Below are 14761 nucleotides of genomic sequence, written 5' to 3' on the forward strand. Positions count from 1 at the left end.
ACCTGTAATCCCAGCTACTCGGGAGGCTGAGGCAGGAGAATTGCTTGAACCCGGGAGGCAGAGGCAGAGGTTGCAGTGAGCCGAGATCGCGCCTCTGCACTTTAGACTGGGAGACAGAGCAAGACTCTGTCTCAAAAAAAAAAAGATTTGCCTTTAACAAATTGTGTTTTCACAAGTATTTACAATAAATGCATAAAAGAAAGGTGTACTGCCTAATGCTTCTTTAAAAGTATCAACATTTAAAGTAAAATCTTAAACAATTAAGTTATTTTAAAATACTTTCAGTCAGGGAATGCTTGTGCTTCCAAATACAGAAAACTAACCCTTACATATGTCACTGTTGAAACAAATGCATTTCAAATACTGTAAAAATAAAGTTGGTTGATCTATACCTTGTTTTTTGCTTCAATATTTGCATCATACAAAAGCAGCTTTGTTGCTACTGATATGTCCTCATTATAGACAGCATAGTGAAGAGCAGTGTTGCCATGGACATCCGCAAGATTTGGATCAGCACCATGTTCTAGCAGAATAGTTGCACATTTCTCTTCCTGGCATTGTACAGCCTGGGAGTATTAGACCAAGAAACAGCTCATAAATTCTAGGAATGCAAAATAAACACTCCACAGGTTTCACCAATTAGTTATATTTTAATGAGATAAATTCATTTTCATTCTATGTATTTAAGTCAAATCCATCTCATGCTGAAAGAGCTGGCTACTATATACCTTCATCAGAGCTGTCCTGTTTTCGTTGTCACAGACATTGAGCTGGCATTTTCTGTCCACCAGGAGAGTTACTACTTCTGGATGACCGTTGGCACAGGCCAAATGTAGAGCCGTCCTATGAGAGTGACAGGACTTTTTATAAACTGTAGTGCACTGTCTCAAAACATACAATGATTCATAAAATTATAAACATTAAATAGCATGTTGATATGGTTTGGCTGTGTCCCCACCCAAATCTCATCTTGGCTGTGTCCCCAACCAAATCCCAAATTGTAGTTCCCATGATCCCTACGTGTGGTGAGGGGGACTCAGTGGGAGGTAACTGAATCACGAGGATGGTTCCCCCGTGCTGCTGCTCTTGTGATAGTGAGTTCTCACAATATCTGATGGTTTCTTAAGGGGCTTTTCCCTCTTTTGCTTGGCACTTCTTGCTGACACCATGTCAAGGACATGTTTGCTTCTCCTTCTGCCCTGATTGTTAAGTTTCCTGAGGCCTCCCCAACCAGGCTGAACTGTGAGTTAATTAAACCTCTTTCCTTTATAAATTACCCATATAATAAAGGGTATGTCTTTATTAGCAGCATGAGAACAGACTAATACACATGTTAATCCTCCGCCTTCAAAACAAGTATTTAATTTTCTTCTGAAAATAGTACAATATTTATTAGCTCTTACTACTCACCACGTTAATGAAAGAGCAACCTATCTGAATAGAAAAGGCTTGACCTTTAGATTCAGTTCAACTTGGGGTTGAATCCTACTTTAAGCTGTCACTTACTCATTATGGCTTAGTAAGTGCCTCAGTTTCCTCATCAATAAAATGGGGATCAAAATAGTAGCTATCTCATAGGACACCACTGGGATGCTTACATGAGAATCTATGCAAAATGTTTAGAACAGTTCCTAGCACAAATAACAGCTCAATAATTGTTAGATATAATTACCATTACTACTGTTTAATAAAGATGTTTTAATTAAATGAAATGATACAATTATACCTAGTTGACAGTATGTTTTAAAGATCAGCGATAAGGCCAGGCATGGCAGCTCATGCCTGAATCCCAGAACTTTGGGAAGCTGAGGTAGGATGACTGCTTGAGTCCAAGAGTTTGAGACCAGCCTGGGCAACATAGTGAGACTCCATCTCTATAAAAATTTAAAAAGTAGCCAGGCATGGTGGTGAACACCTGTGGTCCCAGCTACTCAGGAGGCTAAGGCCAAAGAATCGCTTGAGCCCAGGAGGTTGAGGCTGTAGTGAGCTGTGATTGTGCCACTGTACTCTAGCCTGGGCAACAGAGAGAGACCCTGTCTACAAAAAAAAAAAAAAAAAAATTAGAGATAACACAGTATTTCAGTGATTCTAAGATGCTCATTTTCTCACATTTCAATATCTCTGACATTGGAATGCCACTTGTAATTCATGATTTATTACAACTATAATTGGAAGCATTTTTAAAATTGAAAAACAGATTTTTAAAACAAAGTAATTCTTACTGTGTTTTCAAGAAACTTCAACACAAAGGAAACTCAGGATTCAAATGAATAGGTTGGCTCATTTTATTCAATATTTAGATTTATAGAATATATGCAGATATTTCCAATGACTAATATTCATGTTTAAGACATAAATTTTCAAAAGGGTAGTTAAAGGTTATTTCTTATAATTTTCTACCTTCAGAAACACTTTTGTTTATAAAGAGGGGTTGGGTGCAGTGGCTCACGCCTGTAATCCCAACACTTTGGGAAGCCGAGGCAGGCAGATCACTTGAGGTCAGGAATTCAAGATCAGCCTGACCAACATGGTAAAACCCCATCTCTGCTAAAAATACAAAAAGTAGCCGGACATGGTGGTACGTGCCTGTAATCCCAGCTACTCGAGGGGGCTAGGCAGGAGAATCACTTGAACCCTGGTGGCGGAGTTGGAGTAAGCCGAGATCAGGCCACTTTACTCCAGCCTGGGTGTCAGAGCATAATCTCCTCTCAAAAAAATAAATAAATAAGAGGAGGGAGGAAAAGCTTCAATTGAGATTGCCCTAATAGTCTAATTTTAAATCTCTCAACTTGCTCAGGCTGGGCAGGTATGCAAACATAAAGGTTTTGAAGATGGAAAGGTCCTGAGAGATAGTAGACTATGTTTTCACCTGCAATTGCCTTGACCTGAATGAATGCACTCCACTCTGGCCTTTCTTTCCTCTTAGCTCCTAAGGAATCCACAGATCCACTTTGGATTACCCTCTTCTAAGGCCTGCTCACACCCTTAACAGGACTTTTCATATGGGATCCCAAATGGATTCTCCCTCCCACCAACAGCTCTCATACTTGACCAGCATCTGTCCTCTATAAACATTCAAACATTCTTTGCCAAAACAAATGCTAAGAGACCAGACCAGTCTCAACACAGTAGCCAAGCAGCTCACCAGAACTTTTCTCAGGCTTGATTTCCTGGGGATGAGTTAAATACCTGCTTCCAGAAGTGCAGGAGATTCACATCAAGCTCTCTTAAGACAGTTTTATATGAGAAATCAGCAACTTTCCATCCTCCCTGACAGCTTTGTAAATTTGTCATAAAATGCATTCCCAAATTCATAGCAGATTAGCTACATTATGTATTACAATGTTAATGCAAGACTGAAATAGTTTAGGACACCACACAGCACTTATATACATATATATGAAGTTCCTGTTGTGAAAGGGGAATAAATATCATATTCATGACTAAAATAGGGATTCACCTCTGACAGAAAAGAATTTGCATAGAAGTAAAATCCTCACTTCAAAGATATCAACTCTGGCCTGGTGCAGTGGCTCATGCCTGTAATTCCAGCACTTTGGGAGGCTGAGGCAGGCAGATCACCTGAGGTCAGGAGTTCGAGACCAACTTGGCCAACGTGGTGAAACCCCATCTCTACTAAAAATACAAAAAAATTAGCCAGGCAGGGTGGTGGGTGCCTGGAATCCCAGCTGTTTGGGAGGCTGAGGCACGAGAATTGCTTGAACCTGGGAGGAGAAGGTTACAGTGAGCCAAGATCATGCCAACTCACTCCAGCCCAGGAGACAGAGCGAGACTCCATCTCAAAAAAAAAAAGAAAAAAAAATCAGCTCTGCAAATCTTCATGTCCAGTACTGTTATGTTTCCAATTCAAAGATCAAGTCTATATTCTACCACATTTTATTAAAATACTACACACTTACATTAAGAAATATGCTTATAACTAGCGGTGGTTCACGCCTGTAATCCCAACACTTTGGGAGGCCAAGGCAGGCAGATCACTTGAGGTTAGGAGTTTGAGACCAGCCTGGCCAACAGGGTAGAACCCCATCTATACTAAAAATACAAAAATTAGCCAGGCATGGTGGCACGTGCCTGGAATCTCAGCTACTAGGGAGGCTGAGGCAGGAGAATTGCTTGAACCCAGGAGATGGATGTTGCACTGAGCCGAGATCACACCATTGCACTCCAGCCTGGGCGAAGAAGCAAGACTCCACCTCAAAAACAAAAAAGGCCAGGCGCGGTGGCTCAAGCCTGTAATCTCAGCACTTTGGGAGGCCGAGGCGGGCAGATCACAAGGTCAGGAGATCGAGACCACCCTGGCTAACACAGTGAAACCCTGTCTCTACTAGAAATACAAAAAAAAAAAAAAAAAAATTAGCTGTCCCAGCTACTCAGGAGACTGAGGCAGGAGAATCGCTTGAACCCAGGAAGCAGAGGTTGCAGTAAAGCTAAGATCTGGCCACTGCACTCCAGCCTGGGCAACAGAGGGAGACTCTGTCTAAGAAAAAAAGAAAAAAGAGATAGTAGACTATGTCTGCTACATAACAGGTATTCAGGTTATGACTGATGAATAAATGGATTGAAAGAATGGAAAAATCATTAGGGAGTTCAATATTTTTAAATAAAATTCTTATAAAGTAGAGTAATTCTTTTATTCTTTTGCAATAATATTTATCTTTTTTTGTTTTGTTTTGTTTTGTTTTTTTGAGATGGAGTCTCGCTCTGTCACCCAGGGTGGATTGCAGTGGTGCAATATCAGCTCACTGTACCCTCCGCCTCCCAGGTTCACGCTATTCTACTGCCTGCCTCAGTCTCCCAAGTACCTGAGACTACAGGTGTGTACCACCACACCTGGCTAATATTTGTATTTTTACTACAGAAGGGTTTCACCACGTTGGCCAGGATGGTCTTGAATTCCTGGACTTAAGTGATCCACCCTCCTCAGCCTCCCAAAGTGCTGGGATTACAGGCCTAAGCCATTGCATCCAGCCTAATTATCATTTATATTTGGTATTTTTATTGTCATAAGGACACAACTAAAATAAAATGATTGTACCTGTTTGCATATATAATAAATCTATAATAAAAACATGTATATGATAAAATGTATACATAAAATCTATAAATACAGATAAAAAGATACCCTTTACTTTTTCTTTTTTTATTTTTATTTTTTATCTTCTTAATTTTTGGTGGCGAGAACAAAGATCTGCTTTACCTTTCATTTTTAATAGAGACAGGGTCTTGCTATGTTGCCCAGGCTAGTTTCGAACTCCTGGGTCAAGCAATCCTCCTGCCTGGGCCTCCCAAAGTGCTGGGATTACAGTCATGAGCCACCGGTGCCCAGCCAAGATCCCCTTTACTTCTGAAAAGGATAAAAGTTGTCAGACGATAGCAATCCACCAAAAAAAGAAAAAAAAGAAAGTGGGAAATGATTTTTATCTGTGCAAGATTCATATTCCTCTCTTCTCAAGGATTACTTCATTAATAATAAATTTTCACTAGAACTTTTATACATACTCATTGCAGAAATCATAAAGAAAAAAGTTTGACTTATTATACAAATGCCCAGAAATAACAAATTTTACCACTTTTTTTTTTTTTTTTTTGAGACGGAGTCTTGCTCTGTCGCCCAGGCTGGAGTGCAGTGGCGTGATCTCCGCTCACTGCAAGCTCCGCCTCCCGGGTTCACGCCATTCTCCTGCCTCAGCCTCCGGAGTAGCTGGGACTACAGGCGCCCGCCACCATGCCCGGCTGATTTTTTTGTATTTTTAGTAGAGACGGGGTTTCACTGTGTTAGCCAGGATGGTCTCGATCTCCTGACCTCGTGATCCGCCCGCCTCGGCCTCCCGAAGTGCTGGGATTACAGGCGTGAGACACCGCGCCTGGCCAAATTTTACCACGTTTTGTACATATTTTCAGCTAACACAAGACCACAGTCTGTATGTATAATCAAACTTTTTTTCTCACTTGAGATACCAAAGTATATCCTCACATGCCAATACACTTCTGTATCTATTGCCACTTTCTTTTCTTTCTTTCTTTTTTTTGAGACAGAGTTTTGCTCTTGTTGCCCAGGCTGGAGTGCAATGGCACGATCTTGGCTCACTGCAACCTCTGCCTCCCAGGTTCAAGCGATTCTCCTGCCTCAGTCTTCGGAGTAGCTGAGATTACAGGCTCCCGCCACCATGCCTAGCTAATTTTTGTATTTTTAGTAGAGACGGGGTTTCACCATGTTGGCCAAGCTGGTCTCGAACTTCTGACCTCAGGATATCCGCTTGCCTTGGTCTCCTAAAATGCTGGGTTTACAGGCGTGAGCCACCACGCCTGGCCTCTACTGCCACTTTCAATGGTCACATATTATCATGCACTGACATTTATTCACAAAATCCATTCTATGGGTTCTCCTTAATACACTGCTTAAGCAATGCTGAGAAAAACAAATTACTTGTATATCTATTTCCTAAAGGCATTTTATTTCTTTTTCTTTTTGAAAGATAGGGTCTTGCTCTGTTGTCACTGACATACCTCACTGCAGCCTAGAACTCCTGGGCTCAAGTGATGCTCCTGCCTCAGCCTTCCAAGTAGCTGAGACTATTAGAGTTGGGGGGGGGGGGTGTCTCGCTATAATGCCCAGGCTGGCCTTGAACTCCTGGCCTCAAGCAATCCTCCCGCCTCAGCCTCCCGAAGTGCTGTGATTACAGGCGCGAGCCATCGCGCCTGACGAATAACAGATTTTATAGAAATAATTTTTAACCCAGAAGTTGCTATATTATGGAAACTGTTTATCTCATTATGCACCTTTCCATAAAGTGTATGACATTATATCTTAAATGTGTACATTAAAAATAAAACGCTGTACGTGCTTTTGTTCGTTAATTCACTTTAAAATTGTCACTTAAGTGCTCTCTAAGGGGATTTCGGGGGGATCGGAAACCAGCTAGAGTTCTGTTTTTGTTTTTCTGCTCAGAAAGGCGGCCTGGGCGCTGGAGCCCTGCAAGGTGTCACCGTCCCAGGGGCTGCGGAGCCCGCGGGAGGCTGATCCAGGCCCTGGGTGGCTCCCACAAAAGGGGCCCCTCTTCCTGCCCGCCTACTCCAGTGGCACTCAGTCCGGGCTTGCGACGCCTATTACCTGTTCATCTTGTCTCTATCGTTCAAGCCATTCTTCCTGAGCAAAAGGATCTGCTGCACTTTCGCCACATTACCCGCGCTGGCAGCTTTGTGGATCTTGCCGAGATCTCGGTCTCGGACGTGGTAGCCGGGCTGCGAGTAGGCGCCCTCCCCCGGCTCGCCCCCGCCTCCCGCGCTGCTCCTCCGCCGCCGCGCGAAGGAGCCCAAGGGCGACTCGCCCTTCTTACTAAAAATCTTCTTCATGGCCCAGGCGACCGGGCTTCAGAGACACCTCATGTCTCTCTCGGCTCTTAACGGCCTCCGGAGCCCAACCTAGCAAGTCAGCCCTGGCTGGCCGCAGCCTCCCAAAGGAAACTCCGCGGTTTCCAATCTCTCCCTCCGGGTTACCAAGCAAGCGATCCCGCTAGACACAAGTGCGCATGCGCACCTCAGACGGCAAGGTCCACGCGCGTGCGCACGAAGGCCCAGTGGCCAAGTGTGCTCCGTGCGCATGTGCAAGGCCCAGACCTCGCAAATCTCGGCGACTGGGACGAGCCCTGCGTTCCTGTCAAACAAATGTCGGTGGGAGTCTGGCTGAGTGTTCAGGACGTTTGCGAAAAGAAGCCTCGCGCCTGTGGGGAAGCAGCCTTTACGCATGACTGGGACTGGAGTAGCGTGGAGTTTTAAGATGCTGAAGGCCTCTTCTCCGAGAAAACTCCCCTAAGAAACTCTCTGAATCTCCCTATCTCTCAGTTTATTCCCCTTCCATGTCCCTTTGGGTGCCATCTGGTCTCCATGAGAACTTAACAGATGCAACAACAGAGGGCACAGGATTTCGGAGATCGTGGCAATATGTGTCAAGTGCAAACTTACAAGGAGAAACCAATGCACATTCTCCAGAAGAAATGAGAACGCATTTCTGCATGCCTCCTTCCCCCACCCCTCTGCCTTTGGCCCAGCCTTATGTTTTATTTTTTGCTTTTGATTTTCCAAGGTTACATCTCTTTCTTCTTCTTTTTTTTCCCCCCCCAACAGAGTCTCGCTTTGTCGCCCAGACTGTAGTGCAGTGGTGCAATCACGGCTCACTGCAGTCTCCACCTCCTGGGCTCACCGATACTCCCACCTCAGCCTCCTGAGTGAGTAGCTGAGACTACAGACGCAAGTCACCACGCCCGGCTATTTTTGCATTTTTTGTAGAGACAGGGTCTCGCCATGTTGCCCAGGCTGGTCTCCGACTCCAGGGCTCAAATGATGCTCCCATCTCAGCCTCCCAAAGTGCTGGGATTACAGGTGTGAACCACCACGCCCAGCCTAGATTGAATAATTTGACAACAAATTGGAATTAGCAACGCAGACGTCAAGTGGAGTCTCAGCAGAAATTGCTGCTGGAATGCACCTCCATAGCTCTGGACAGCTCTAGGGTCCCTTGTGGAGGAGGTGGCTGGCCCCAGAACAGGCGTCTTTATTGCCAAGTGAGAAATGAGCAAAAACAAAACAACACTTCTCAGGCCTCTCCAGCTTAGCTAGATCAAATGGTTTTGATGTGGGAGAGTAGTTTCCACTATCGTCACCAAGAATTTTCCTCCTACACTACCCCAGCTAGAAAGTTATGTTGTCTCCTCAACATTCCCCAAGGTGATCTATGAAGCTAGTCAAGTCCCAGCACTTTAGGAGGCCGAGGTGGGTGGATTACCTGAGGTCAGGAGTTCGAGACCAGCCTGGCCAACGTGGTGAAACCCCGTCTCTACTAAAAATACAAAAATTAGCTGGGTGTGGTGGTGCATGCCTGTAGTCCCAGCTACTCGGGAGGCTGAGGCAGGAGAAACACTTGAACCTGGGAGGCAGAGGTGACAGTGAGCCAAGATCACACCACTGCACTCTGGAGTGGAGACTCTTGGATGGAGACCACGACTCTATCTCAAAAAACAAAAACAAAAACAAACAAAAAATACTCAAGTGTGGAGAACACTGACTCTGAACAGAAGACTCTGACATTCCCTAATGCAGCCTGAAATTAAGGCCAAAGACATTACCAGTCTGGATGGATATAGGAATCACACACCACTCTCCAGGTAAGTTGTAGAGATTTGGTTGACTATAGTGTTTTTGTATAGACCAGAGATACCCAAGGACTATATGTTAGGCCAGCTCTGAGGTGTTGAATTCATCAGCCAAATGCTGGATCCCCAAAAAGTTTCTTGGAGTTCATTGAAAGCTAAGATCTCCCATTCATATGGAAATTAATTTCAGATCCAGAGCAGACACCCTCTAGAAAGTTGTCACTTGAAACTCCCATGCCTGTCTAAGGCTAAAGTAATGCCCTGGTTCAGTTTTCCTATACCCTCATTTAATAATTACGTCAATGAAATTAATGTGTTAGGGGAATATTTGTTTTATAGTGAAAATCAACTGAGATATGAATGCCTTAGCAAATCCCTTAGATAAAGCTCTTTTTTTTTTTTTTTTTTTTTTGAGATGAAGTCTCGCTCTGTCTCCCAGGCTGGAGTGCAGTGGCACAATATCTCGGCTCACTGCAAGCTCCGCCTCCTTGGTTCACACCATTCTCGTGCCTCAGCCTCCTGAGTAGCTGGGACTACAGGCGCCCACCACCACACCCGGCTACTTTTTGTATTTTGTTTAGTAGAGACGGGGTTTCACTGTGTTAGCCGGGATGGTCTCAATCTCCTGACCTCGTGATCCGCCCGCCTTGGCCTCCCAAAATGCTGGGATTACAGGCGTGAGCCACCGTGCCTGGCCAGATAAAGCTCTTTAATTCCAGTTCAAGGCTGTCACACGTGTTTTCTCCTTTTAAGGGTTACCAAGAAACTCATCAAACCCTTTTCCAAAACTGGTTCATTCATTCTTTGAAATGTGTCTTCCCATGCATTCTGCTGTGTCTATTGAGGAATAATGAAACTATAATTAAACCATGATTAGAACATAAGGGCTCAAGTGTGTTGAGGCCCATCTACCTGTATCTCCTGGAGATCCAAGACCCGGGATGATCACAGTAAGGAGGCCACCACATTAAACAGAAACATGTTCTGGGAACCTTCTTTATTCTAGGTATTGTGAGAGTCAGTGAGGAAACAACAGATGTGTCATTCTTCACTTCAGGGAGGGAGGCAAATTTCATGTTTAGTGCCACATTAAGGGGGAGCACAGAGGGCCTATAGAATCATGTCAAGAGAAGGGTGGTAGGTCATGGAGAGAGGCACATGAAGAAGTGATGTCAAAGCTGAAATTTAGGGCTGGGCATGGTGGTGTACACCTGTAATCCCAGCACTTTGAAAGGCTGAGGCTGGCGGATCACTTGAGCTCAGGAGTTCGAGATCAGCCTGGGCAACATAGCAAGACCCTGTCTCTAAAATCAAATTAAATTAAATTTTAAAAGCTGAGACTTAAAGAATAAACAGGAGTTTGTGAGAGGGGAGAAGATGGAAAGAAAAAAAAAGTACATCCTAGAAAGAGATAATGTGTCTGCCAGGTTTCAATCAGGAGAGAAACCACCTAGTAACCTGAACAAGAAAAATTTAATACAAATAATTATTTGCTATAGAAGTTTGGCATGGTAGCTTGTGCCTGTAATCCCAATTACTTGGGAGGCTGAGGCATGAAGATGGCTTGAAGCCAGGGGTTTGAGACCAGCCTAGGCAGCATAGCCAGAACATGTCTCCAAAAAGTGTTTTAAAATTACCCATGGCCAGTGCCGGGCATGGTGTCTCACACCTGTAATCCCAGCAGAGATTACATACCTTGGGAGACCGAGGTGGGTGGATCACTTGGGGTCAGAAGTTTGAGAGCAGCCTGGCCGACATGGTGAAACCCCATCTCTACTAAAAATACAAAAATTAGCCAGGTGTGGTGGCAGGCACCTGTAATCCCAGCTACTCGGGAGGCTGAGGCAGGAGAATAACTTGAATCCAGGAGGCGGAGGTTGCAGTGAGCCAAGATTGTGCCATTGCACTCCAGCCTGGATGACAGAGCAAGACTGTCTCAAAAAAAAAAAAAAAAAATTAGCCATGCCCAGACATGGTGGCTCATGCCTGTAATCCCAGCACTTTGGGAGGCTGAGGTGGGCGGATCACTTGAGGTTAGGAGTTCAACACCAGCCTGGCCAACATGGTGAAACCCTGTCTCTACTAAAAATACAAAAAAATTAGCCAGGCATGGTGTTGCATGCCTGTAATCCCAGCTATTCAGGAGGCTGAGGTGGGAGGATCGCTTGAACCCAGGAGGCAGAGGTTGCAGGGAGCTGAGATCGTGCCTCTGCACTCCAGCCTGGGTAACATAGCAAGACTCCATCTCAAAAAAAAAAAAAAAAAAAAAATTATCCAGGCTCAGTGGCACATACCTGTAGTTCCAGCTTCTTGGGAGGCTAAGGCAGGAGGATCACTTGAGCACAGGAGTCTGAGACCAGCCTGAGGAATATAGCAAGACCCATCTCGGGCCGGGCACAGTGGCTCACACCTGTAATCCCAGCACTTTGGGAGACCGAGGTGGGTGGATCACGAGGCCAGGAGTTCGAGACTAGCCTGGCCAACATGGTCAAATCCCATCTCTACTAAAAATACAAAAATTAGCTGGGTGTGGTGGTGCATTCCTGTAATCCCAGCTACTCGGGAGGCTGAGGCAGGAGAATTGCTTGAACCAGGGAGTCAGAGGTTGCAGTGAGCTGAGATTGCGCCATTGCACTCCAGCCTGGCAACAGAGTGAGACTCCATCTCAAAAAAAAAAAAAAAAAAAAAGACCGCATCTCAAAGAAAAATTATTATTAACTGTAACAGTAGTATAAAAGTGAAAAGAAAAATCTAAAGAATCCTTTAGGGTGAGATTACACCCAAAGTATGAACAACTTAAAATGAGTGGCTTCACAAGGCTGGGGATTCAGATGTCCTTGGAGAAGGTGTGGTTGCCAAGGCCAGAGCTGGTCCACAGTCATCGAGCAAACAGCAAACGCCCTTCTGGAGTACCAGGGGCCCAATCTGATACGTGCATAGATGGTGTGAGGAGGCAGGAAGCCCAGTTCCCCACACAGCAGTACAAGGCTTGAGGGCAGGAAGTTGTTACAAGCCTGCTCACAAAGACCATGGTGTCCATGTTAAAAGGGTTACTGGCTGGGGCCAAAGCTCAGGGTACTCAAGGAACTGCATGCTCTGGGAATGCACAGCCTGGGCAGAGTACTACTGACATTGGTGTAGAAGGAACACGAAGAAGCAACCCAGCAGCACAGCAGAACCTGGGCCAGGGCCACCCCTTGGTCTCTAGGCAGGCAGAAACAACCTACTGGGATGCAGATGAAATGAGGTTGGTAGTCAGATGCAAGGGAAAGTCACATGCAAATGGAGTCAAACTTCTCTGCCACCTAGCAGGCTGTAATCCCACCTCCTTCACCAATGTTTGAACCCCCCTCCCAAATTAACCCCTTCTTGAGTACTCTCCTTCAGCCCTAAGGTACCCTTTAGACTTCTCTTTCCATCTTTATAATTACTCTCATCTCATAGCTTAGTAATTCTTTATATTAAACCACGCTAAATTGCTGTGTGGTTTCTATGCTGTCATTGGACCCAGATTGATACAAAGGCTGTGGAGTCACACTGTTTGGATCTGTCTTCAGGAGACCCTATTGTGGAGTGCACAGTTGAACTGTAGCCTCCAGCTGGTGCTTTCACCAGGACCTTGCTTCTGCCAGGATACAAAGAGGATACAAAGCCAAGTCATTTCTGTCCGGCATAGGACTCCTCTACAGGCTTATGCTGTAATCCCAGCACTTTGGGAGGCCAAGATGGGTAGACCACTTGAGGTCAGGAGTTTGAGACCAGCCTGGCCAACATGGTGAAACCCCATCTCTACTAAAAACACAAAAAAATTAGCCAGGCATGGTGGTGCGCACTTGTAATCCCAGTTACTTGGGAGGCAGAGGTTGCAGCGAGCTGAGATCGCGTCATAGCACTTCAGCCTGGGTGAAAGAGTGAGACTCCATCTCAAAACAAAACAAAAACTGAAGAGGGTGGTTCTTATCTGGTTGATAACTGTTGTGAGATGATTTTGAATATCTGATGTGGCCTTTCTTTGAACGCTGACTCTCGCAGGGACAATTCTGTTCCCACAGCTGTTTTCACCTGCAATTGCCTTGACCTGAATGAATGCACTCCACTCTGGCCTTTCTTTCCTCTTAACTCCTAAGGAATCCACAGATTCACTTTGGATTACCCTCTTCTAAGGCCTGCTCACACCCTTAACAGGACTTTTCATATGGGATCCCAAATGGATTCTCCCTCCCACCAACAGCTCTCATACTTGACCAGCATCTGTCCTCTATAAACATTCAAACATTCTTTGCCAAAACAAATGCTAAGAGACCAGACCAGTCTCAACACAGTAGCCAAGCAGCTCACCAGAACTTTTCTCAGGCTTGATTTCCTGGGGATGAGTTAAATACCTGCTTCCAGAAGTGCAGGAGATTCACATCAAGCTCTCTTAAGACAGTTTTATATGAGAAATCAGCAACTTTCCATCCTCCCTGACAGCTTTGTAAATTTGTCATAAAATGCATTCCCAAATTCATAGCAGATTAGCTACATTATGTATTACAATGCTAAGGCAGGACTGAAATAGTTTAGAACACCACACAGCACTTATATATATATAAGCACCACACAGCACTTATATATATATATATAATCATATATAAATGAATATATATAATCATATATATAATGAATATATATATAATGAATATATATATATATGAAGTTCCTGTTGTGAAAGGGGAATAAATATCATATTCATGACTAAAATAGGGATTCACCTCTGACAGAAAAGAATTTGCATAGAAGTAAAATCCTCACTTCAAAGATATCAACTCTGGCCTGGTGCAGTGTCTCATGCCTGTAATTCCAGCACTTTGGGAGGCTGAGGCAGGCAGATCATCTGAGGTCAGGAGTATGAGACCAACCTGGCCAACGTGGTGAAACCCTGTCTCTACTAAAAATACAAAAAAATTAGCCAGCATGGTGGCGGGTGCCTGGAATCCCAGCTGTTTGGGAGGCTGAGGCACAAGAATTGCTTGAACCTGGGAGGAGAAGGTTACAGTGAGCCAAGATCATGCCAACTCACTCCAGCCTGGGAGACAGAGCGAGACTCCATCTCAAAATAAAAAAAGAAAAAAAAAATCAGCTCTGCAAATCTTCATGTCCAGTACTGTTATGTTTCCAATCCAAAGATCGTCTATATTCTACCACACTTTATTAAAATATTACACACTTACATTAAGAAATATGCTTATAACTAGCTGGCTTGAAATAATGCAGAATTACCTTTAAAATCAATATGAACAAATATTAGAGAGTATCTAGCAATAAAATATGTATCAGTTACTAAAAGTAATAATGATATAGATGATAGGTGAAATTCTGGCATTCTGATAGCTTTGAGTGAATAGCTATGAAAAGTTTAAGTCTTCTTTAGGTTCACTCTTAATAATAAATTGCTTTATCTGGAGTGTGGTTCCAAAATAAGTCACTAAGGAAGAAAAGTATTCAAGAGAAACTGCCTGAGTATCCTTAGCTATTGGATTTAGCAGACTTCATAAACATGTTCAAAATGGAAGTCTGTTTATTATATTAAAGAAAACTTATAATAATCCAAT

General features: G+C 44.1%; 1 protein-coding gene across 39 annotated transcripts in view; it reads right to left on the minus strand.

The window, feature by feature from the left end:
- The window catches only part of ANKRD26 (ankyrin repeat domain containing 26), a 134785-nt gene extending 127220 nt beyond the window's left edge, over positions 1–7565 (minus strand). For 21 of the 39 annotated variants that reach the window (XM_063780515.1, XM_063780516.1, XM_054660854.2 and 18 more), the window contains exons 1-3: positions 7133–7565; positions 729–843; positions 393–566 (exon numbers count right to left, since the gene is read on the minus strand). In XM_063780515.1, the coding sequence (XP_063636585.1) occupies positions 393–566; positions 729–843; positions 7133–7374 (531 nt within the window). In that variant the 5' untranslated portion in view covers positions 7375–7565. Of the gene's footprint in view, positions 1–392; positions 567–728; positions 844–5218; positions 5366–7132 lie in introns of all 39 variants that reach the window. The other 18 variants (XM_063780537.1, XM_063780536.1, XM_054660872.2 and 15 more) reach the window with 6 other exon arrangements.
- Positions 7566–14761: the final 7196 nt, after the last annotated feature.

The sequence above is a fragment of the Pan troglodytes genome, chromosome 8 (genome assembly GCF_028858775.2).
Source record: "Pan troglodytes isolate AG18354 chromosome 8, NHGRI_mPanTro3-v2.0_pri, whole genome shotgun sequence".
Taxonomy (NCBI): Eukaryota; Metazoa; Chordata; class Mammalia; order Primates; family Hominidae; genus Pan; species Pan troglodytes.